General features: G+C 35.0%; 1 protein-coding gene across 1 annotated transcript; it reads left to right on the top strand.

The window, feature by feature from the left end:
• The first annotated feature begins 358 nt into the window (after nt 1–358).
• Nucleotides 359–14,717, top strand: IBSP (integrin binding sialoprotein). The gene is made up of 7 exons (XM_055313158.1): nt 359–422; nt 3,030–3,097; nt 3,191–3,241; nt 3,334–3,411; nt 7,331–7,393; nt 13,168–13,335; nt 13,885–14,717. The coding sequence occupies exons 2-7, from the start codon at nt 3,044–3,046 to the stop codon at nt 14,434–14,436; spliced, it is 966 nt and encodes a 321-aa protein (XP_055169133.1). The 5' UTR covers nt 359–422; nt 3,030–3,043; the 3' UTR covers nt 14,437–14,717.
• The last annotated feature ends 8,810 nt before the right edge of the window (nt 14,718–23,527 follow it).

The raw sequence follows: 23,527 nt of genomic DNA, 5'->3' as shown, positions 1-23,527 counted from the left end.
TCCTTTGCTTTCAACATATTGAAAACGTGTATAATTATAAAATTTTTAAATGGCTAAATCTTTTGCTATTTATTTTAACTCAAATCCAGTATATTATTATATATATTCAGAATTCAAACTATTCATCTTCTTCTAAACCTTCAATTAAATTCCACAATGCAAACCGCTTGGCACTAGAACCACATTTCATGTTTATTCAACTGAGCCTGTGTCTTGAAAAAGTGTTGAAGTTTGGGAGTTTTCTGGTGAGAATCCACGTTCTGACATCACCTTGCTCATACCAGTGATTGGCTGTTGGAAGGCAAAGAAGAGTTTATAGCCAGTCACAGCGAGCAAATGAGTGAGTGAGAGAGCAGAGGAAATATTCAATCTGTGTCACTCACTCCTGTGAGCCTGCTTCCTCACTCCAGAACTGCAAAAGGGTAAGATTTACTATGACAACTTCATTTTCTTAAATTTGGACACTCCACATTTTACATCTCTGGATCTGGTTTTGAATTTTTTATTTAAATGTTGATGTTACTGAATTGTATGGAACGGCTATGTAATTTAACATTTGTTTATCATTAAACTAGTACCTCAGACTTTAGATTTTTTCCAAAAGGTTCAGCTTATTAATCTATGCAAGTAAATAACTTCTTAATATTGTGCACATAAACTAGAAAATTTTGCATTCTACTTTCTATCTCTTCACCTCACAAATAATTGTTTCCTCGTTCTGATGTATTCAGGATAACCTGACTGAAATACTATTTTTCACTTGTAAATCTGCCTCCATGTATGCAGATTTCACCATAAATTATGCATGATCTATACTTCAATTATATACAATGTCTTTTCAGTAAGTTTAGTTTCCTAGTGTTAGCATCCTATATCTCTAAAATCAGTGTGGAAAAATATATAGTACTAGAGAAATAAATAATGTTGGTAGTTTATCGTACTCTTCCCAATGAAAACTTGTAATTAGATTTCCAAAACTATCCTTTAAAAATGTTTGAATTGTTGTCTGGGTTAGTAGTGGTCACTATAGACGTCTTTGTTTTTTATGAATCACAAAGTAAATAAAATGAGATTTATGTAGGCAGCCAATTGCTGCCTACATGAACCACTTGGTTCTTTTTATATTATTCCTGCTATGTTTTTATCTAGTTGTTTTTATGGTTTGCTATGAGAAATTTATGTAATCAAAACCCTTTCTATAGTTCCATGTATTTAAGTTTTTAGCTCTTTAAGGGACCAACTCTTTTCATAAAGCTGCAGTAATAATCTCCCTGTTTGCTGGCAAGCTTAACCATGGTGACAAAGTTCAAAGTATTATTTAAGCACTCAATAGCAATAAAAAAACTTCTTAGACAGATGGGCCCCCTTCAGGGGCAAAGCCTCTTTATTGTTGTGTAGTGATTAAGAACTTTTACTAAAGTAGACAGACTATGAGGAAGTATGTAGGCATCAATATCAAAAGATCTAGACTGCCACAAATAGAATGTGACTTATAACCCAAGACACCTTCTTCAGGCTTTACATCTTACTCGGTATAATGTTTTAGTGTTAGATACTCAGTAAGGATACAATAAATTGTGGCTAATGACAAAATGCAAAATCAAACTGCAGAATATAGTATATGACATGGGTTTTATACTACCTTTTAAACATTACTTTTCCAAGCGTGTTTATGGGGAAATTGCCATCATCAATACGTATTGCTTATAAAATGCTGCCAAAGCTGTCACTCTCAGCTAAACACTCTTAGGTAAACTTATGTATACGTCAATGCAAATGGGGGGGTATTAGTAGTAGGCTTTTAGCTAAATTTATTCAACCTATATTAAAATAGGATTTTATCAAATAGAATAAAATTAAAGTAGGACAGAATTTTGCCATCCCTCTCTTTTTATTTATGCGGAATCTACGTGGAGGTGAGATCTTTGCATGGCCACAAACCCCAGGAGAGTTTGGGAACTACTCTCATTTTGAGAGTTGCATCCTCAATTCCTCCATAGAACTGCAGTCTCCATGATGACTATTGCCTTGACCCTGAAAAGCCCTTGATCCATCCTGTGACAGTCTCCAACACTAGTGATGGAAAGCTTAAATGGAGCTGAAGAATAACATTTTCTGAGAAAATTTGCCCCTGAAATCCCAAGGTGAAGTTCTGATGAACTCTTCTCATAGAATCATCCTTAGACATGGTTGTTTGGTGCTACATCCTATGAGAGTATATTTCACATATTATGGATCGTTTCATACACACACACACACACACACTAGAAACTATCCTAAGGTATTCATAGGAAGATGGCTTCTACTTCCCATCTCATAAATAAGCTTTTAGTTCAAATAGTTTTATATAAAATATGGAATATATATGTATATGTAGAATCACTGGTGTAAAAGCAATCATTTAAATGTATTCAGTTTGCTTTTTTTTTTTTTTTAAGGTTTTATTCATTTGCACACAAGAGAAAGACAGAGAGAGTATAAGCGGGGGGTGGGAGGAGAGAGGAAATAAGATTGCCCGCTGAGCCAGGAGCCTGACATGGTTCTCAATCACAGGACCTGGAGATCATGACCTGAGCCGAAGGCAGACGCCCAACCATGTGACCTACCCAGGCGCCATGCTTAGTTTTTAATTATTTAAAAAAAAAAAAGTCACATTACTACACTAACAATTCAATTTCTTAGCTGATATTCCTATGCCGATGATATTGGGAAGCCTCCTTGTCTCAGTGTGAAGTAGTACACTAAGCATTCAAGCCTCTTATAGTAATGAAATGGTCTGCCAATGACAAATCACAGCCGATAGGATAAAACCAAATATGGAATTCAAGATTACTTGAACAAACAGGTAAAGTCAGTTTTCTACCACTTAAAAAAAGGAACAATTTTAAAATAAAAGCCAGAAATTTGGTCTTAATTAGTCAAAACTATACCTGTACAGAAGTGAAAACAAGTAGTTCATCTTCTAGTATGAATAGAAGTTACACTCCCAGTTTTAATATTTATTAACCTTACCTCTTCATTAATTCCAGAAGCAATCACCAAAATGAAGACCGCTTTAATTTTGCTCAGCATTTTGGGAATGGCCTGTGCTTTCTCAGTAAGTTCTATATTAAAAACCTATAGTTATTACCCTTTTAGTATTTTTATGTAAAAGAGATAGTATGTAATTATTAAATGTTCTTTTAAACAGATGAAAAATTTGCATCGAAGAGCCAAATTAGAGGATTCTGAAGAAAATGGGGTAATTGTTTATCATACTTTCTTGGCTTGACTCTACTTGCCTAGATTTATTGCGCATTAAACATGACTATATCATTTATTTTGTTTATGCAGGTCTTTAAGTATCGGCCACGTTACTATCTTTACAAGCATTCCTACTTTTATCCTCCTCTAAAACGATTTCCAGTTCAGGTAATTATAAAAATTAATTTTTCCCACCCATTATAATTTAAAGGGAATCTTATTTAACTACAGGACATCTAAATTCAATTCTCACTGAAAGTCTGCCAGAAAGACTTACTTACTAAAAAAAAGTTTGCTTTTAATACAACACAATAAAATTTATTCCTAAGTTCTCTTTTAAAGCAGAGATATACACACAGAAAATAATAGCATTTGGGCCCAGTCTAGAATGATACAATAAAAGCAAATACCATGGTACAGAATTCAGGTATTTTGGCTAACTCATTGACAAAATGGACAACTTTATCTGTTATTGACAATCAGTGATAAGGCCACTGTCATGTTATAGATGAGTCAATACTGTCATACCACTGTTAACATTCAATAATTTAGAGTTCTTTAATTGATAAGGAAAAAATTTACTTCATAAACAGCAGAGACCATTATTAAAAACACTCCTGAAAATCAGTGGTGATTGCTAAAGATTTTCTGAACCTCTGACCTGTGTTGGTCAGCAGAGCAATATGTTATGCATTGGAATATAACTATAACAGTAGTGTATCTCAAGAATTGCAGAGGAAAGAGAGAAATTCACGAAGAAAACTGAAAGCTTGTAAGAGAAACAAAACATCCTTAAAATTTGTAAACAAGAAGAAAAATAATAAACACCAAAAATAAGAATTTCTGTTTTTACTGGGTTATCAGTAAAGAAAGCCTTTGAAAATTTGAGAGTGTGGTGTTGATTTACAATATTCAACAAACCAGAATTGTGCTATTTTTATTACTATACAGTTTGGGTTCAGAGCACCAATTATGCACCATTTGACCCAGGATTCCTAAGACACTAAAAGCAGTCAAGACGCTGAAAACGATGCCTCAGCACAGTGGCTTGGCAGAGCATCCTACCATATCTTGGGCTAACCCATTTCTAACTCATACAATGATAGGAAATGATAATCTTTAAGTATTTATAGCACCATAATAATTATGGGGAATGTATGTGGCCACAGAAATATGAGCACAGATAACACAAGAGTTGTGGGTTTTCAGAACTGTCTTCCATTCTTTGGTACACCTCAGACCCACAAATAAACAGTGTTCTTTTGAATGTTTGCTTCATTCCCTTTCTTAGACTAAATGGAAATAATAAATTTAAATTTCTAACTAGCTCCTCAATTTTCCTAAAATATCACATTAATTAGAGATATTCCCTTCTATAAATTTTTATAGTCATAATAAATGTGATCTAATTATAATATCCATAGTGAAAAGATATTAGGAGAGGTTATATTTTTAATTATTGATAAATTCAAAGTTCAAAAATCTTTACATAGATTTTTAATATACAAAATTTAGAGAAATTATATGCAAATTCATTTCAACTAATGTAGAATTTGTAAGTAAGACAGTAGTATTTTAAAAATATTCAATAAAATGTACACCCCAATCCAACAGTCTGACCTAGGATTGATGATCCATTCTCTTACTTTACAGAGTTTGATTTCTAGAATTTTCCCCTTACATGTCTACTTATATATTACCCTTAGCTCTGTACCATTTATTCTCTTAAGTCTATCATGTATTTGGTACCCAGATTGTTACCTTAAAATACATTAAGCTGTATTGGCCTTAAAATTTATGTTTTATGCAAACAAATCTGTGTTCATATATAATAATTTCTTTTTTTAAGATTTATTTATTTATTTTAGAGAGAGCATGCACAAGTGGGCGGAGAGGCAAAGGGAGAGGGAGAAAGAGAATCATCAAGCAGACTCTCCGCTGAGCATGGAGCCCAATGTGGGGCTCAATTCCACAACTCTGAGATCATGACGGAGCAAAAATCAAGATTCGTCTGCTTCACTGACAGAGCCACTCAGGCGTCCCTACACATAATCATTTCTAAAATACCAACTTCCATGAAATATCATACTAATCATAAAGCTATCAACAGTCTACCTATAGCTTATCTATCTGCTTGGCTATAGAAGTGAAAGTCTAAATAACCTTAACACCCTAAATACTTTTAATTGAGGAAATTGCTTCGTTTTGGAATCAAATGTTATTTGAATTATACGTGAATTCTTTGAGGGAAGAAACTTTATATTTATTATATTAGGCTGATCTCAGCTATCACAGTGCTTGACACATAGAAACTGTCAGTGTTTCCAGCTCTATCTCTTGCTACCACCCTCATTTGCAAAACAATGCCTGAAGCATATATTTTGGGATTGAATAAATGGGAGTGACAGAAGTTGAAAGGAGTAATAGCAAAATACACATACATACATATGTGTGTGTGTGTATGTGTGAATGTGTGTGTATTTGACTTCTGGAAGAATAATACGACTTAGTTACAAACTGGAAATAAGACATTAGAGAAAGAAAGGAAAAAAGAAAATGTCAAGGCTTCAGGGCATTTCATGAAGTTTCAAAATTGTTCTCACTGCAGACACCAATTGAAGAGAGAGGTGGTTGGGAAAGGAAGAAAGCTAGAGGTGAGGAAGCTTGTAAAGAGATTCAAACACGCCCACTGAGACAAAATACATTGCAAAAATATGCTGTCCTATTAACTAACAAATAGAAATACTTTACATGTAACACTATGCTTTATTCACCCTCTGGGCTAGGGAAAGCCAAACATTAAGGTCATGGCAGTGGAAGAGCAGGTCTAATTATTCTCTTTTCCATCCATGGTTATTCTTGGCTCAAGGGGACAAGCATTCCTTTTTCTTGGATGGATGACACAGCCACTGAAGAATGAGCTCTACAGAGACAGCCTTAAGCATGAATGCTTCCTCATATCTGATCTTTAACCCTGAAGTTCTTCTGCAGCTATATTTTCTAAGACCACAGTACTTAACTGGGTCATCAGAATCAAAGCTAAGATTTGTAGGACTAAAAATGACAGAATCTTAAATTGGGTATCCATTTATCTACCTGGTGGCTTAGGGGCGATTGCAGAAAGAGAAAGAAAATTCAATTTATCATTGAGAAAAAGATAAAAAATCTCCTCTACTGTCTTAAAGTCTTGATAACAGGTGTTCAGACATATATTTCCTTTTAAAAAGTAGCAAAGCTTGTTAACTTATATTTTTATATACAGACTCCTGGGTTTAAAATATTCTCATTCAATATTGAACTCTTTAGAGGGGTGATACTCTATAAGTCTCCTAAATGAGTAAGTGAACTAATTTTTCTCTTATATAATTGTTACCTCATATATATAAAAATCTCATTTATATATATAGAGAGAGGCTTATTTTATGAAGTAGCTTTAATTAAACTGGAAGATACTAAAAATTATATGCAAATCTAATTTCAAGTCAAATTCTAATTTAAATTCACCAGGAGCTCATTATTTAAAAGAATCATTCAGTAACAACTTTATTTCACAATAAGCCTAATCATCATTTCATTTATATTTTATAAAGAAAATAAAATAATGTGATTATGTGTTAGTTCATTTGCCTTGAACTGGTTGGAGAAGTCACAACTGATCTGGGCTTGATTCCCTTTCTGTAAAATAAATTGAACCAGATAATCCTCTTATTCTTACAGAGTTAGGCAATTTTGTGATTCATTGCTAGTTTTTACATATAAAATGTTTCAACATATTTCCTATGCTTTTGGGGTTGAAAATGGAGTATCTCATTTCATATCTTGATCACTATAAAATGCCTTTTTCTCTCTAACCTCATTTTCTACATTCCCAACTCCTCATATCTTTTTCTCATATTCTCATGAGAACTATTCTAAGTAAATAAATCAATCAAGATGCTAATTAATACTAGTTAGGGAAAATAATTGTGCATATTTTACCTAATTCAATCAATAGGAAATTTTTTTTGGTGCTGAATGTATATATACATATATATGTACACAAATATTCATATATGTATGAACTCACATATATATACATTTTTTTTAGAGCAGTAGTGACTCATCTGAAGAAGATGGAGATGGTGACAGCTCAGAAGAGGAGGAGGAAGAGGTAAGGAATTTCTGCAGGATTTTTTTTTATAACACACCAGGCAACATAAAACAAATAGGAAACTAGTCTACTGTAGTCTGGACTTAGCAAACAGCCACTGCCAGTTTACCAACTACCCACAGTCTTCTATTTTGGACAAGGGGAATGTTACTGAAATTAGAATCAACTAAAATTACCTGTTTAAAATACTACTGCAGGTACTTAAAGTTACCTATAAGAGGTATACAAAAACAAAATGTCTCCATTATAAGTGGAAGAAGTATAAATTCTGATAAAAAGAAAAAAAATATTATTTATACTTATGTGGACAGAAGACCATGGTAAAAGACAAGTACCTAAATTCAGTACAATACTTGTTTTAAGGAGTGAATTTAAACTCAATTTACAAAGTGGGTAGTATATGAAAAGCTAATCTTATATCCTCTATAACATTATTGTGATTTATCTGTCTTCCCTGACCCACAAAGTAGGGTTGTTCTTTTAAATGGGAATTTCATGTCCTTTTATCTAATAATACAATTTATGTTCTTACAGAAATAGAAATACTCAAGATGTATAAATATATATAGCACTATATAGTACTACATATTTTATACATAATACTACATAGTCCTCTATAATACTACAAATTAATGTAGTTCCTGGCTAAAATTAGTGTAGTTCATGGCTAAAACTCATCTGTATATCTTGGAAACTGTGCTAACATGTTTATAACTGACACTCTTGCTCAATATACTAATTAGGTACATTTTCCTGGATAGTCAATTATAGCTATCCACTGTTTTGGGGACCTTCTAAATTCAGGTATTCTTAAGTGCTATTTATGAATGGGCAGTAACAGTCAAAAATGGATCATGTATAAACATCTGCTATCTTGAAAACAAAATGGTATGGGAACTTTAAAAGTGACAAATAATTAGTTTGATTTTTTAACCATAAAAGTATCATTTCCCGTACTATAATTTACTCCAATAGCTTAAGGAAGACCTTACAAGAATATCAACCCAGTACCAGGAAAAATGCCACCCACTAAATCCCACAACATTTTGCTCAGAGTTCCACTTAGTAATCTTACATAAGAACTAAGCTGGGGTAATCCATTTAACTACAACTATTTGCTGTACAGTGATCACAAAATTGCCTTGCAAACTAGATTTCCCAATTAGACTACACACCTTTTGGCAATGGTTCTTCATTTGTTATGATGGTAGTTGAGAATGGAGAATGATAAGGACACCTTTAAAACTCTGATGAAATCACACACACTCAGAATCTTGCCAATAATCTTTGAACATTTATCTTCCTCCCAAAACTTATCTGCAAATTCCTTATGACCCAGAGGACTGGAGATCATGGGTTTCATCTCTGGTTTGGGGAGAAACAGTGCTGTACCCTTCTTGTATCTCCTCATATTGCCTAGCTCAGTTTCTTATACAATATATGGTGCCCAACAAACATCTGGTGGTTTGGTTTCAAAAACTTCAGAGAATAAATACTCCAAACATCATTCATTAAAAGTGATTACAGCAAAGTGGATGAATAAACCTGGAGGCTTCTATCTTAAAGAGATTCTACAACTTCCTTTTCCCCATTTCTTCCCTAAAATGTCATTGACAATTCAGGTTAAATACACAGAGTCCCCAGTAATTGTATTCATATGAGAGGGTGCTTAGACATATTTTCGATTTGGTGGTCAAATATTTTTTTCCATTCCTAAACTATTCAGCCTCACTTAAAAAAAACCCTTTTATTTTAATATAATATATACAACACAATTGTCATATGTATATAGGTCATTGAAATTTCAGAAATTGAACACAAGTGTAACCAACACCCATATCAAAAAGCAGCACTTGCATCCATTTCATTTTATTAACCAAACCCACAAAGAGCAATTGCTATTTTAAGGCCTAACAGATATGGTTTCACCTATTTTTTTTGTACTATATAAATGGAATCACACTTCATATATTCTTTTGTGTGTGGCCCCTCCACTCTCAACTTCAAAGATTGATCTGTATCATTCTACAACTGTACATCTTTTTTTTTTAAGATTTTATTTATTCATGCGAGACACACAGAGAGAGGCAGAGACATAGGCAGAGAGAGAAACAGGCTCCATGCAGGTAGCCCAATGTGGGACTCGATCCCTGAACTCTGGGATCACGCCCTGCGCCAAAGGCAGACTCTCAACCGCTGAGCCACACAGGCGTCCCATACAACTGTACATCATTCATTCCCATTGTCAGTATCTCATTACTACCATAATATATTATTCTTCTGTTGATGGGCATTTAGATAGTTTCCAAGTTTGAGCTATAACAAAGAGTGCTGTTGTAAACATTCTAGTATCCCTTCTTGTGGACATATGCATTTATTTCTGGAGACCATTTTACTTCAAAATAAAACTTCTAAGTCAAAAGGTCTGCATATGTTCAATCTGAATAGAGTCAACCAAAGCAGATGTATTATGCTCTCCTTCTATCAGTACATCAGTTGCTCCATATTCCAACCAACACTTGTTTCTTTCAGTCATTTTAGTCATTCTAGGGGGTTAATAATACTTTTTTAAAAAGCATTGCTAATTTTCCTATTCAAAAAGATATTTGAGACTTAATACCCATCAACAGACTGACCTGTTTTCTTTTTTAATTCACTGCAACACAATATCCTTAAATAAAGTATCTAAAAAAGAAAGGGCATTGTAGGAGAAAATACAGAAGTTCATGAGTTAAGAGTTTGGATCTTTAATCATGACCTTGCCACTAATGAACTACCATCTATTTGACCTCATGCAAGTTATTCATCTTACTGGATGTCAGGCTTTTCATGTGTAATATGACAGTACAAGACCTAAATTGTATGTTCTATTCTAAGAATCTTTCCTCCTTCTCCTCTGAAAGATTTAGTCTGTTGGAATAAAGCATAAACATGAAAAAATAAATAGTATGGTGTTTGTGGGATATTTGACACAATTAGCTTAGAGACTGTTTGGGGGTAGATTCTAGTAGTCCCAAGAGTTTACTGAAATAGCGGAATTTACAAATTTGATGAAATAAACATATTCTTCTTTAGTCACTTTGTTTTCGTAATAAGGCAGGCTAAATCTGGGTTGGGTTTGTTTTATTTTTTAGATTTTTATTCTTCATATAAATTTTTATTTTTTCATCTAACATTTTGGTTTAGAATTTGTGGGTTATCTTTTTTTAAGTTTTTATTTAAATTCCAATTAGTTAATATACAAGGTAATATTAGTTCCAAGTGTACAATATAGTGAGTGGTTCAGCACTTCCATACAACACCCAGTGTTCATCACAATTGCCCTCCTTAATCCCCATCACCTATTTAAACCCATCCCACTTACCTCCCCTCTTGCAACCATCAAATTTGTTCCCTATAGTTAAGTCTGTTTCTTGGTTTTCCTTTTTCTTTTCTCCTATGTTCATCTGTTTTATTTCTTAAATTCCACATATGAGTGAAACCATATGGTATTTGTCTTTCTCTGGCTTATTTCACTTAGCATAATATTCTTTAGCTTCCTCCACACCATTGTAAATGGCAAGATTTCATTCCTTTTCATATATATATATATGTATGTGTATATATACACATACATATACATACCACATTTTCTTTATTCATGTTTTAAAGTCTTTTTTTTATTTTTTTTAATAAATTAATTTTTATTGGTGTTCAATTTACCAACATACAGAATAACACCCAGTGCTCATCCCGTCAAGTGTACCCCTCAGTGCCCGTCACCCATTCACCCCCACCCCCCACCCTCCTCCCCCTCCACCACCCCTAGTTCATTTCCCAGAGTTAGAAGTCTTTATGTTCTGTCTCCCTTTCTGATATTTCTCACACATTTCTTCTCCCTTCCCTTATATTCCCTTTCGCTATTATTCATATTCCCCAAATGAATGAGAACATACACTGTTTGTCCTTCTCCGGTTACTGTGGCCAAGTTCAAAAAGGGTGTTGCCTGAGTTCTTCTCTGGGATTTTGATGGAATCTTGTCTCACATTTAGATCTTTCATCTATTTTGAGTTTATCTTTGTGTATGGTGCAAGAGAGTGGTCCAGTTTCATTCTTCTGCATGTGGATGTCCAATTTTCCCAGCACCATTTATTGAAGAGACTGTCTTTCTTCCAGTGGATCGTCTTTCCTCCTTTATCGTATATTAGTTGAGCATAAAGTTCAGGGTCCACTTCTGGGTTCTCTGTTCTGTTCCATTGATCTATATGTCTGTTTTTGTGCCAGTACCACACTGTCTTGATGAACACAGCTTTGTAGTACAACCTGAAATCTGGCATTGTGATGCCCCCAGATATGGTTTTCTTTTTTTAAAATTCCCCTGGCTGCTTGGGGTCTTTTCTGATTCCACACAAATCTTAAAATAATTTGTTCTAAGTCTCTGAAGAAAGTCCATGGTATTTTGATAGGGATTGCATTATACGTGTAAATTGCCCTGGGTAACATTGACATTTTCAAATGGTTCTCAAAATATACCCTAAAAACTACAGAACACTTCTGAAAGAAATTGAGGAAGACACAAAGAGATGGAAAAATATTCCATGCTCATGGATTGGCAGAATTAATATTGTGAAAATGTCCATGTTTTAAAGTCTTAAAACATAGGATGCCTACTAAAGTGATCTTAGCATCATAATCTCTTTAAAAATACATCGAAATGAATTCAATTTTCCAGTACTCATTCAAAGTAAACTCTGTGTATGAATTTCTGATTTTTAATATTAGCTATGATTCACATCAGATTAACTCTATTGACAAACAACTGTCTAACAACATAAAGGCCAAGAATAAAATGTTAAATAAAATTATAGTAATATTAGTAGGATTATAATAAGCATTCATTTGAGGAGTATTAATTTTTTTAAAACATCTTCATGTAATCAGATACTACTAAAGATCTTTTGGAGTGTTTAGTTTCTTCAATTCATGATAAAATTGATTGTGTGTCAAATGCCTAAAATCTTCTGAATACTCCATACAATACAGAACTGGCTTATATACTGGCAGATGAACTTTGAATTAAATGTGTTTTCTTGTCTACATACTTGAAATTCAATGAAATATATTCACTTCAGTAAATAAGACATTCAATCAATTTGTTTGAAGAGAGGGATTTCCATAAAAATTCATTCTGAAAAAAATATCCTAGGCATAGTGTGAACATTCATATAAATCATCCTCATCATCAAAAACATCATAGCGCATTATAAAGGGCTCAGCTTTTTAAATTAGAAAGATACAGCTTCATTACATATGATAAGACCTTTAACAAGTATTTTAGATTTTCTGAGCTCACTTTCCTTTCTAAAGAGAACAATAATCCTTCTTACAAGTCTACTATAAAAAATAAGAAAAATAGGTATAAGTTCTCAGCTGATTTGTCAGCATATGTAAGAATCCATTTACTACCATGTTGTAATAGTATTGATAAGACTTTAAGAGCCCAAGGCATGTAGAATACCACATACTCAGATATGCTGAAATTATTACATAAATATTTTTATTGATTAAATAGAATACAGAAATGTCTAAAACAGACTATGGTGAGGTAAATAGAATAACTTTGAGTTGAGTTCTAAGCAGTGAAAAGTGCAAATGGCGTAAGAGGAATTAAAACTATTAGCATTAGGTGATGAACTGGCTGAGGAATATAATGTTTATCTCAATAATGACTCATGACTCCAACAAATTTTGAGTTCTCTTCTAGCTAAAATAACTTTTCTGGATATTTTCACCAGGAGACTTCAAATGAGGAAGAAAATAATGAAGAGAATACAAATTCTGATGAAAATGAAGATGAATCCGACGCTGAGAACTCTACCCTCTCTGCTACACCTGGCTATGGAGAGGAGACCACACCTGGAACAGGGTACATAGGTCTAGCTGCAATCCAACTTCCCAAGAAGGTAATAATTCCTCAAAAATGTTAAATCTGATTTCATTTCTTTACTGAAATCTACAATCATCCTGACACTAAACACGGAGTATTTCATATCAACTTGTTGAAAAAGCAAGAGCAGGTTCAATTTCCCCATATACAAATAAGGAAAGATATTTTCCCAGGCAAGTTCTCTTCCCATGTTGTTACACTGACTTCCTACATTATAACAGAAGACTAAGGGAAAGCATCTTAGCAATGAATAAAAGGTCCTGAAAGATGCCACTGCATTTCAGGGAAGAGGATCCCAAGACAAAATGAATAGCAAAGCTGCAGGAAACCATCTCCCACTCAGAAAGCATACTTATCTAGTACATTTTTCTTCATCAAAACTCAATGACAAAGGTACTAATTCTGAATTTTTAAAATACTCATCAAATTTTTTGTAAGTTAAACTGGCTTCAATTCAAAAATACATCTCGAACAAGACCATAGGTATATCCTTTGTTGAAGGAATGATCTTAAGTTTTGACATTTTCACACCTAGATCTGAATTCTTTCAAACTTTTCTTTACAGGCTGGGGATATAAGACACAAGGCTACAAAAGAGGAGGAAAGTGATGAAGAAGAAGAAGAAGAAGAGGAAGATGAAGAAAATGAAGAAAATGAAGCAGAAGTGGATGAAAATGGGCAAGGTATAAACAGCACCAGCAGCAACAGCACAGAGGCAGAAAATGGCAATGGTAGCAGTGATGGAGACAATGGAGAAGGTGAAGAAGAAAGTGTCACTGAAGCCCATTCAGAAGGAACCACAGAGGCTGGAAAGCAGAACAATGGTGGCTCTAAGACAACACTCTCTCCAGATGGTGGGTTTGAACCTACAACTCCACCACCAGAGCTCTACGGGACTACCACCCGACCATCTGGGGAAGCCACTCCCAATGGATATGAGGAAGAGTATGAACAAACAGGCACCAATGAATACGACAATGGATATGAAGTCTATGAAAGTGAGAATGGAGAACCTCGTGGGGATAACTATCGAGCCTATGAAGATGAGTACAGCTACTATAAAGGGCACAGCTATGACAGCTATGATGGTCAAGATTACTACTACCACCACCAGTGAAGGCTCAGCCTGGGATGAATTCATCCATTCTGGCATTTCATGTGGCTACCATTTTCAAAGTTCAACTCAGGAAGGTGCAATATAACAAATGTGCATATTATAATGTGGAATGGTGCTACTATTCCAAAGTAATTTTCTGTAATTTTGCTTCTGTTGCTTTTCCCTGGCATGTTATTGAAAGCTTATTGTAAATCAGGGCCATTTAAACTAATCTAAGATTGAGTTCAATTAAGTGTTTTGAGTTTGTAGTTCTATTAATAGTATTTTTAATATGTTTGTACTATTATTATCTGCTAAAACTACTCTTCATGCAAGTGCTTCTAGGAATTAACATTAATGACACTATATACAAAATATGTGTAGTTCTTTAATCATACTACCTAACACTGTATATTATGTTTAATTACCATCATCATCTATTTTTATGTGATCTTTATGTATATTCTATCTATGGATTTTATCACAAATAAAATGCAAACCTTCAAAAATGTTATAATAAAGAAAAAAAAAGATTCGGAATTGAAAAAGATGAGTCCAGGAGGGAACAATATAATGGATTTATCCACTTATTTATCCAGCTTATTTCCACTATGGTTTAAGACTCAGAATAACTATAAGTATTTTGTCATGGATAAATCAACATAACTAAGATTTTGACCTGCTTGTGGGCACAGTCAACCATACATATCAGGAGAATAAATGGCTTTTGTTAGAGTTGCTAGATTTAACAAAAATTTAGGATGCCTAGTTAAATATGAATTTCAGATAAACAATGAAAAACTTCTTAATATAAGTATGCTCCGTGCACTATTTGGCCTCTATGAATTATTTGGGATATACTTATACTAAACAAATCACTCATTATCTATCTAAAATTCAATTTTTTTTTAAATTCAAATTTAATAGAATACTCTATTTTGTATCTGGCAACCCTACTCCTACTTGATTTGGTTTTAGGTGGGGTGGGAAGTGGGATGGAGTAGAAAATTCTTACACATACACACATGCACACCATTAAAAAGGGGTTGCAGGTATCATGACATCATGATGCTTTATACCTAAATTCTTCAGTACTTATAAATATAAAAAATTCTTCTACATAGCCACAATACCATTCTCATTCTCATTCTAAAGAAATTAAACACTGCTATGATAGTATTTTATAATATACAGATCATATTCACATTTTCCCAATTCTAATAATATCATGGATTACTAACTCATTTAATCCTCACAAAACTCTATCAGGTAGGTGTCTTTGTCATCCCCTATTTTATTGATAAAGGAACTGAGTCAGGCACAAAGAGACATACAGCTTGCACAAGGTCACAAGTGGCAAAGCTGAGGGTAAAGGCAGACCGGTTTTAGAATCTGTGCTCTTTGCCATTATGCTATATTTATTAGTGTATATTTATCAGTAATGGATGTTGGAGCCATAAGTGAGCAGGAAATCTCTAATGATAATACTGCTGAAAAATGAGATTTGTCCTATATTACAATTTTCTTAGAACCAGCCAGGTTTTATGACTTGAGCCCTAAAGAATCTTTTCAAAGCAATGGTCTTCTCATATTTTGGCATATATATTGTGCAAAGTTCATGAACTCTGGAGTTAGATGTTATTGAGAGTAAATAAATATCCTTCTTTAGTCCTCATCACCTCATCTCCTGCACGTGGAGTGTACTCAGTAGTTACTGTTCAGAGCCTCACATGTTAATGAGGTGCTCAAAATCATCATCTCTCTCCTCTCCACTCCCCTCCCTTTCTCCATCTTAGCACTTAGGTACATCCAATTGTTATAGAATTACCTGGTCCTTTATAATCCATAAAACATTTTTTTTCTTGCCCTAACATATCTTTGTAAACAAAAGTGTTTGATGAGATTGAGGCCTTGGGAACAGTGTAATCAATACTTTTTATTTGACAATATAGGTAATCTTATTTATTTGTGACTTACTGTCACAAACTATCTCAACATTATCATAGAATCATCAAATCTTAGATTTGAAAAATATCTTCAAAATCTGTGAAGTTTATTTACTAATATTCCAATATTATTACCTCTTTTAGCAAAATTAGTTAATCTTTTCTGTTATGGTTTCTTCTTCCTTTGCTTTGGGCTTATGTAATGGGGGTGTCTGCTCTGTAGTCTTCCACCCTCAAGGATTTGAGCTAGCTCACTTTAATTCCACCATTGCTCCAAGCATCCAGGAGTTTCCTTTAGACTAGTGGGGAATTTTTTGGAGAACTATGGCAAGAGGTTCACTCAGAGTAGGTCATGGCTGCAGAGGAAAGATTCACAGCCTAGCCAAGACACCAAATGAATGGGTAGTCTTATGATGAGAACTATAGTTGGTTAACTACCCAGGGCCTAGATGAAGGCAACATGATGTTCTTGGGTAAAGACTAGGGAGTAGATTGGTAAAGGCTGTGACTTAACCCAGCTCTTGGGCACCCCAACAATGACCCTTACAGTAATTCTGTCAGTTATATCATGCAAAATTTTCTTCATGGAAGGCCTCCTCGTCAAAAAATGTTTCCTACTTAGGATCATGTTAGAGTTCCAGACTCCTTCTGCCATTCTAGCTAGCTAGCCTCTCTGGTCTCTTGCTTCAAATTCCCTTCTCCTTTCCAACAAAAGTTTTATTTTCTATATTCCTTGATAGTACCCACTGATGGTCCATCTGGCAGATGATGAGAATTCAAATTATTTGGAAAAAAGGGGGAGTATTTTTATTCCTCCCAGGGAAAGATAATCCTTCTCCTGAGAATCAATCAAACGACTCCTCTGAATAGAGAAAAGATAAAAAATCAAAGAAGTTATGTTTGCATTTGGGGGTGGGGGAAATCAAGTTTATCTTTATATCCTCCTATCCACAGAAAATTCTTTTGCTATTGTTAACTTGTAGAAACCACTCTGTTGCTGTGGTAAAGATTACAGATGCCCATAATACCTGTTCTCCTTTCTTTCTCTGAGTACAGAACCCTGGTTTTTAAGCTGGGCCTGTGGCTACAGAGCAAATTCTAATTTCTTTCACTTTCATTGGAGCTAGATGTGGTCATTCAATTTAAGTTCTGGCCATGAGTACCTTGGATGTGTACCATTTCTTGGTTGTCTTCCTAAAGAGAAGTATTATTCTCTTCCCCTTTCTCCAATTTCTCTCTCCTACTGGCTGGAATTCAACAATGATGGTAAGCCATCTATGACAGTGTGCATGAAGCAATAATCTGTGGATGGCAAGGTGCCAAGACAGAAAAAGTCTGTATCAGACCAGCCTTGGACACCTACCTCTGCAAATAAACTTCTGTTCTCGTTTAGTCATGGTGATAGAGGATCTCTGTTATTTACATGCAAATTATCCTAACTCAGTAGTTCTCAAAGCATAGTCAACAGATCAGTAGCAGCAACATCAGAAATGCAGATTCTAGAGCACCACCCAAGACTCACTCAATGAGAGACTGGGAGTGGACAGGTGATTCCTGTGTACTTTAAAGTTTGAGAACCACTATTTTCATTAATGTAGTAGCTAATGCTTATTATACACTTACCGTGTGTCAGTTTTAGTCTAAGCATTTTACATATTTTACCTCATTTTTACATGTATTACCTCATTCTCAACAATTACTAAAAGTCTACTACATTTTGTAGGTAAGAAAACTGAGTTACAAAGACATTTAGTAACTTGCCTGAGATGATGCACTTGCTAAGTGGAAGAAAGGAATCTGCTCCAAAGTCCACACCCCATATATCTCTCACAGCTTCATTCTTTATGGAGAAAAATCACCCTGTTAAGATAAGTTAATTTAACTGGGAATCAGAAGAGGAAATTTTGCATAAGAGTACATATAACAACCCTATGTTTTCACTACTTTGCCCTTTGGTATTAATAAGAAGATATAATTTTATTGGTTTCACATCATACTCAGGTGATCAAAGAAGGTTCTCTTTAAGAACAGAGACTATTAGTAAACAAGGAAAATATACTTTCATGCTGTTGTCAAAATAGGACAAAACTTTGTCCCTTGTCAAGCAGTAAAGCATTCCTCAAAAAGCAATGTAATTGGTAACAGGGCCATGAGAATCTCAACTGCATCTGCTAGGTTTGCATGTCACAATTCGACTGATTCAGCCAGTAGGGAGACAATGAGCTCAAGTGGAGTCAAACAGTTTATAACTTTCACAGAGAGCAAAAGCAGTATCAGCATGATGTCAGCTCTCTGTATTGCTGGCCCCACAGGATGACACTGAGCCGAAGGGGCCAAATGACAGCAGAGGTAGTAGGTCATTCTGTTGTTGAGAAGCCAGCTCTCACCTATGGCTAAGTAGAGAGACTTACAAAGAGATCTGCAGTTGAGCCCTAAACAGGAGAGGCTGAAAGTCCTATGCTCAACTGAAATCAGGAAGATGGATGAGAAATAGCCTTGTGACCAACTCCGAGAAGATGGAGAAGTGGGAAAGGAACTGCCTCTGGAATTCCTGTACCAGGCAGCTTATCACTCCTTGCTCCAAGAGGAATCACAGGGCACTTGGCCAAGACTCAGGTCAGAATGAAGTCAACCTTTGCCCATGTGGTCCATATGGAGACATGCCAGGTTGTCAGGAAGTGGCAGCAGAGCTCTTCCCCTACATACTTCTTCCAGATTCCAAAGTTTGGGAGGCTTATGAGTTTCTTGGATCATTTAAAGAAAGCTGGCCACAGAGGGTAGTTTAGATAAACTAAGAAAGGTCTTAGGTCATGAGGAAGATTACTTCTGCAAGATGATCCTGCAGACATGCAGGCCCTCACCAGGCAATGGTACACTAAGAGTCTTCTCATCCCAGGCCATGCTGTGGAAGTGGATGGTCTGTGGTTATTAGTGTGGCCACAAGGCAGCTGCATCTTGTCACTTCTCTACATCAAGGCATGGAAACTACTTCTGCTCTTCTTTGGATCTGATGGCTTTGACCAATATAATTACAATGTCTCCATAACAATTCCAAGCTTAGGTCACAAAACTGGCCTAACAACTTCTGCTGTCTACTCAAGGCCTGGAACTCATGAAATATAAGACAGAAGAGACCCCCTAAGAAAGAATAGAATATAATAGAATGTAATTTGCATGGGAATTTTTATTCTTAAGCCAACAAATCCAGTTAATGAGATTTTAGCCCACCAAGTATTTTAAAATGCTGAGCCACTGTAAATTATTTTAAAATAAAGTATTTTAAAGTGCTGAGCCTATTCTACCAGAGAGAAAGGTCTGGAATATGGAGAAGCACCAAGGCACCATCTTAGATAGACAGCTCAGTCACGTCTTTGGATAACTTTGGATAAAATTTTGTACTTTCCCCACTCTGAATGTTCCAAATGAGAGATCCCAAGTGAGGACCTCATTGCTAACCCAAATCACACTACAGAATACTGAGAGAAAGTAATATATTGGTGTTTTTTTTAATATATTTTTTTAAATTTTTATTTATTTATGATAGTCACAGAGAGAGAGAGAGAAAGAGAGAGGCAGAGACACAGGCAGAGGGAGAAGCAGGCTCCATGCACCGGGAGCCCAACGTGGGATTCGATCCCGGGTCTCCAGGATCGCGCCCTGGGCCAAAGGCAGGCGCTAAACCGCTGCACCACCCAGGGATCCCTATATTGGTGTTTTAAACTAAGTTTTAAGGTGGTTTGTTTCATAGCAATAAGTAAGTGGAACAGGAAATGACAAAGAGAAAATCTGGGTTCATAGGAATTAAGAAAGTCATCAGAGAAAAGCTAAAATAAAATACTATCACAATGCAGATAAACTTGATGTTAAAAACTAAAAACTGAGAGGACTAGATATGCTCCAGTTTGGTAAGAAAATATTAGTTGTGCCCAATGCAATGAATAACTAGCTGGTAAAAGTTGTCATGTTCTTTCTCCTAAGGAGAAGATTCTTAGTCCTGAAAAACAAAACGGCAACCTCTGAAAAACACTATTTTGAGAATGAGAGATATTTCCCCCTTGAGGTAACACAACAAAGTTTTACAGCCACTTCCAGCGATGTCACCATGTCCTGAAGGAAAGGCTGGTATCATTATAATTATATTTTAACTACATCCTCTGAGTTACATTTTAAGGTGTAATAAGACATCTTTCTAATATAAAAATAAAAGTAAATTATATTGACATGTCTTCTCTTTGCTAGTAATAGCTGAATGAGTAAACAAATAGCCTAGAGAAATGAACACAGCTAGCTTCATGCTGTTCTGTGACCCGCCGTGGTTCCATATCTGGCTGAAATTTTTATGTACTTCTGTTGAAATTCTCAAATACTGAGAGAAAAAAATAAAAACTAAAAATAAAAATAATTTTAGGGTAGATGAGAAAGTTGGTTGCAAGTGATGTTTTAGAAAAAGGGACCTTTTTTTAAATTCAAGATGAATATTGATATACACATGAATGAACATAACAGAAACATTTTCTTCTGCTAAACACAGGGTAAGACCCAGCACACCCATTCTGGACTCTGTTCTGAAGATCAAGGGCAAATAAATATTTCTATGAAAAGCCTAAAGCCTTAACAAATCTTTAAGGGTCTATCTAATCCCAACACTGTAATAACTCCCCACGATTCTGGAGGAGAAATGTACATTTGTCGTGTATGTAAATTAGAAAAAAAAAGAATTACTATATATATGATATACTATATATATAATATACTATATACATTATATATAGATATATTTCTCCCCCTCTCTCTCCCTTTCTCTATCTATATGATGTTTACCCCTAATTTCCTAAGATGATACAGAGAAACGTGTTGCATAATAGTGTTAAAAATAAACTGGGGACCAAAATCCCAGAAGGTAAAACTATTTACTATAATATTTTTTAAAATATATATACACTAAAGCAATTGGGCCTAGAGCACAACTACAGGGAAGATAGGTGTGACGTTCCAGAAATAAATGGGAACACAAAACAAAACAACTAAAACCTTGTGTAGATTCCTAGCTAATTAACATTTTATAGGATTGCTCTTACTCAAGTGAAGCGTAAGAAATGAAAAGGACACCACAAAATGCAACATGTTGAACGGACTACTTTCATCTTAAAATCTATTTGAGGAGCAACTCTGGGACACTGTGACCCAGGAAGGCCAGCAAGGTACAAAATCTAAAACGAAGGTGCCCATTCTTGAACCATCAGCCAAAAACCAGAAGAAAATCCAGGTGTCCATTTCTTGTCTTCTCTATTGCTTCCTAGTTGTGTTTTGTTTTCCAGTTAAATAGGGATGGTGTGAGGATAAACTTTTTTTTTTTAACAGAACATTGTTCTTTATCTTTGGTTATTCACTCCTAACAAATGTTATGGCAAAACTGTTTATGGCACAAAAATGTTTAGAAAACTTATGCTGAGTTTTTGTAGTTCAAGCTTAACTCAGGGGGCGTCAAGAGGGTAGAAGTAAAACCTCCACTTCACAGAACTATAGCAAATAATCTTTCTTGGTTTCCCCCCCTGCTCCCCCACCCCTGCTGCAGTTTCTTCTCTGCAACCTTAAAACCAGAATAGGCTACTTTTTCTTTTGTCAATTGTAGGTTCTAAATTTGAGGCCTAAGTTGATTTTTTTTTTTTTTGAAGCTTTGAATTCACTTTGGGAGCAAATATATTTAGCTACTGCCAGTTTACTCCTTGCTAGGACTAGTAGCTAAGCAAGTTTTTTCTCTTAAAGTTCACTGAATTTTCTCTTACTGAACACAGATACATCTAGATAGAAATAAACATTTTCCCGTCAGTGACATAAAGGAGAAATACCTTACAGCTTCTAGGCAGCTAGGCCCTGAGCATCTCTGCAGCGAGCGTATCCTCCGTAAGCATTTTGATGGGGTAACTAATTGACCGTAAAGCAGCTGTGTGGTAAAAGATACAATTATGAAAAACAGAAGGGGCATTCATTAAAGAGGGCATAACGAAACATGAAAAATGAGTAACAAAAGTGAAAACACTTTCTTAAGAAATACAAAATATTGAGTACATTCAAAATGTATAGGACAGATTTGGGGCAGTGCTGCACAAATAACCGATTTTATTTCATGGATTATAAATAAACCTTTGTCTTCAAAGTCCTTCACTCACAATATTATACTTTTTTCCTTTCTTTTTTTTTTCTTGATGATTCATTTCCTCATTTAGGCATTACACTTTTTCTTTTTTCACTAAAATTTCTTCCTTCATTAAAAAAAGTATTGGGGGTGCCTGGGTGGCTCAGCTGGCTCGGTTAAGCATTGGACTCTTGATTTTAGTTCAGGTCCTGATCACCAGGTTGTGGGATGGAGCACCTCCCCCCACCAAAATCAGGGGCATTAGGGAGTCTGGTTGAGCTTCTCTCTGCTCATCAGAGAATCAAGTTGAGTTTCTCTCCCTCTCCCTCTCCATCTGCTCCTTCCCCTTGTGCTTGCGGGTGCAAGCAAGTATTCTCTCCCTCAAATAAACAAATATTAAAATAAAAAAACATAGAGAAGTATCAGTTTCTAAATACTAGGATGCATATTTGTAATTGAGCTTTGTGTCCCCTTGTGAAAGCCTTCTACACTGTTGTTTGTTCTTGCCATATTGTCACATGTCACTAATAGATGTCCCTAAGTTCTACAGGAAATGTGGGTTCAAAATTCTGCACCTTTATATAGACCATTATGAGGGTAAGGTTTATATAATATAAAAATGGGAGTACTGTATCAATGGAGAAATCAAATCGAACTCTTAAGCCAAACTGTTAACCAGTTATTTTTTTTATCTTTTATGACAAAATTGCCTTACAGTCAATTCCTCATGTTGTGAAAATATTTATTTATTTATTTATTTTGTGTGAAAATATTTAAAAGTAAAATTCTTGCAGCAAAGGTATCTGTGGCAAAGATGCTTACAATGAAAATACCAGACACATCTCTTACCAATAATTATTATTATTATTTCAATGTTTCTCCCAAAACCACTGCTTTTGCAGTTTCCCCCATATCAATAAAAGGCAACTGCATTTGTCTAGTTGCTCAGACCAAAAATCTTTAGATTCACTGTTGAATCCTGATTTTCTCTCACAGCCCACATGTGGTATGTCATTGAATCCTATTGGCT

The sequence above is a fragment of the Nyctereutes procyonoides genome, unplaced genomic scaffold, assembly GCF_905146905.1.
Source record: "Nyctereutes procyonoides isolate TBG_1078 unplaced genomic scaffold, NYPRO_anot_genome, whole genome shotgun sequence".
NCBI classification, from domain to species: domain Eukaryota; kingdom Metazoa; phylum Chordata; class Mammalia; order Carnivora; family Canidae; genus Nyctereutes; species Nyctereutes procyonoides.
This window is presented reverse-complemented; position numbering and strand designations above follow the sequence as displayed.

What these genes read in the sequence shown, in the direction of transcription:
- IBSP (XM_055313158.1), top strand. Translation starts at nt 3,044, where the DNA reads ATGAAGACCGCTTTAATTTTGCTCAGCATTTTGGGAATGGCCTGTGCT. An exon ending in TAAAACGATTTCCAGTTCAG is followed by an intron (nt 3,412 to 7,330) that starts GTAATTATAAAA and finishes CATTTTTTTTAG; the next exon opens with AGCAGTAGTGACTCATCTGA. An exon ending in CAATCCAACTTCCCAAGAAG is followed by an intron (nt 13,336 to 13,884) that starts GTAATAATTCCT and finishes TTTTCTTTACAG; the next exon opens with GCTGGGGATATAAGACACAA.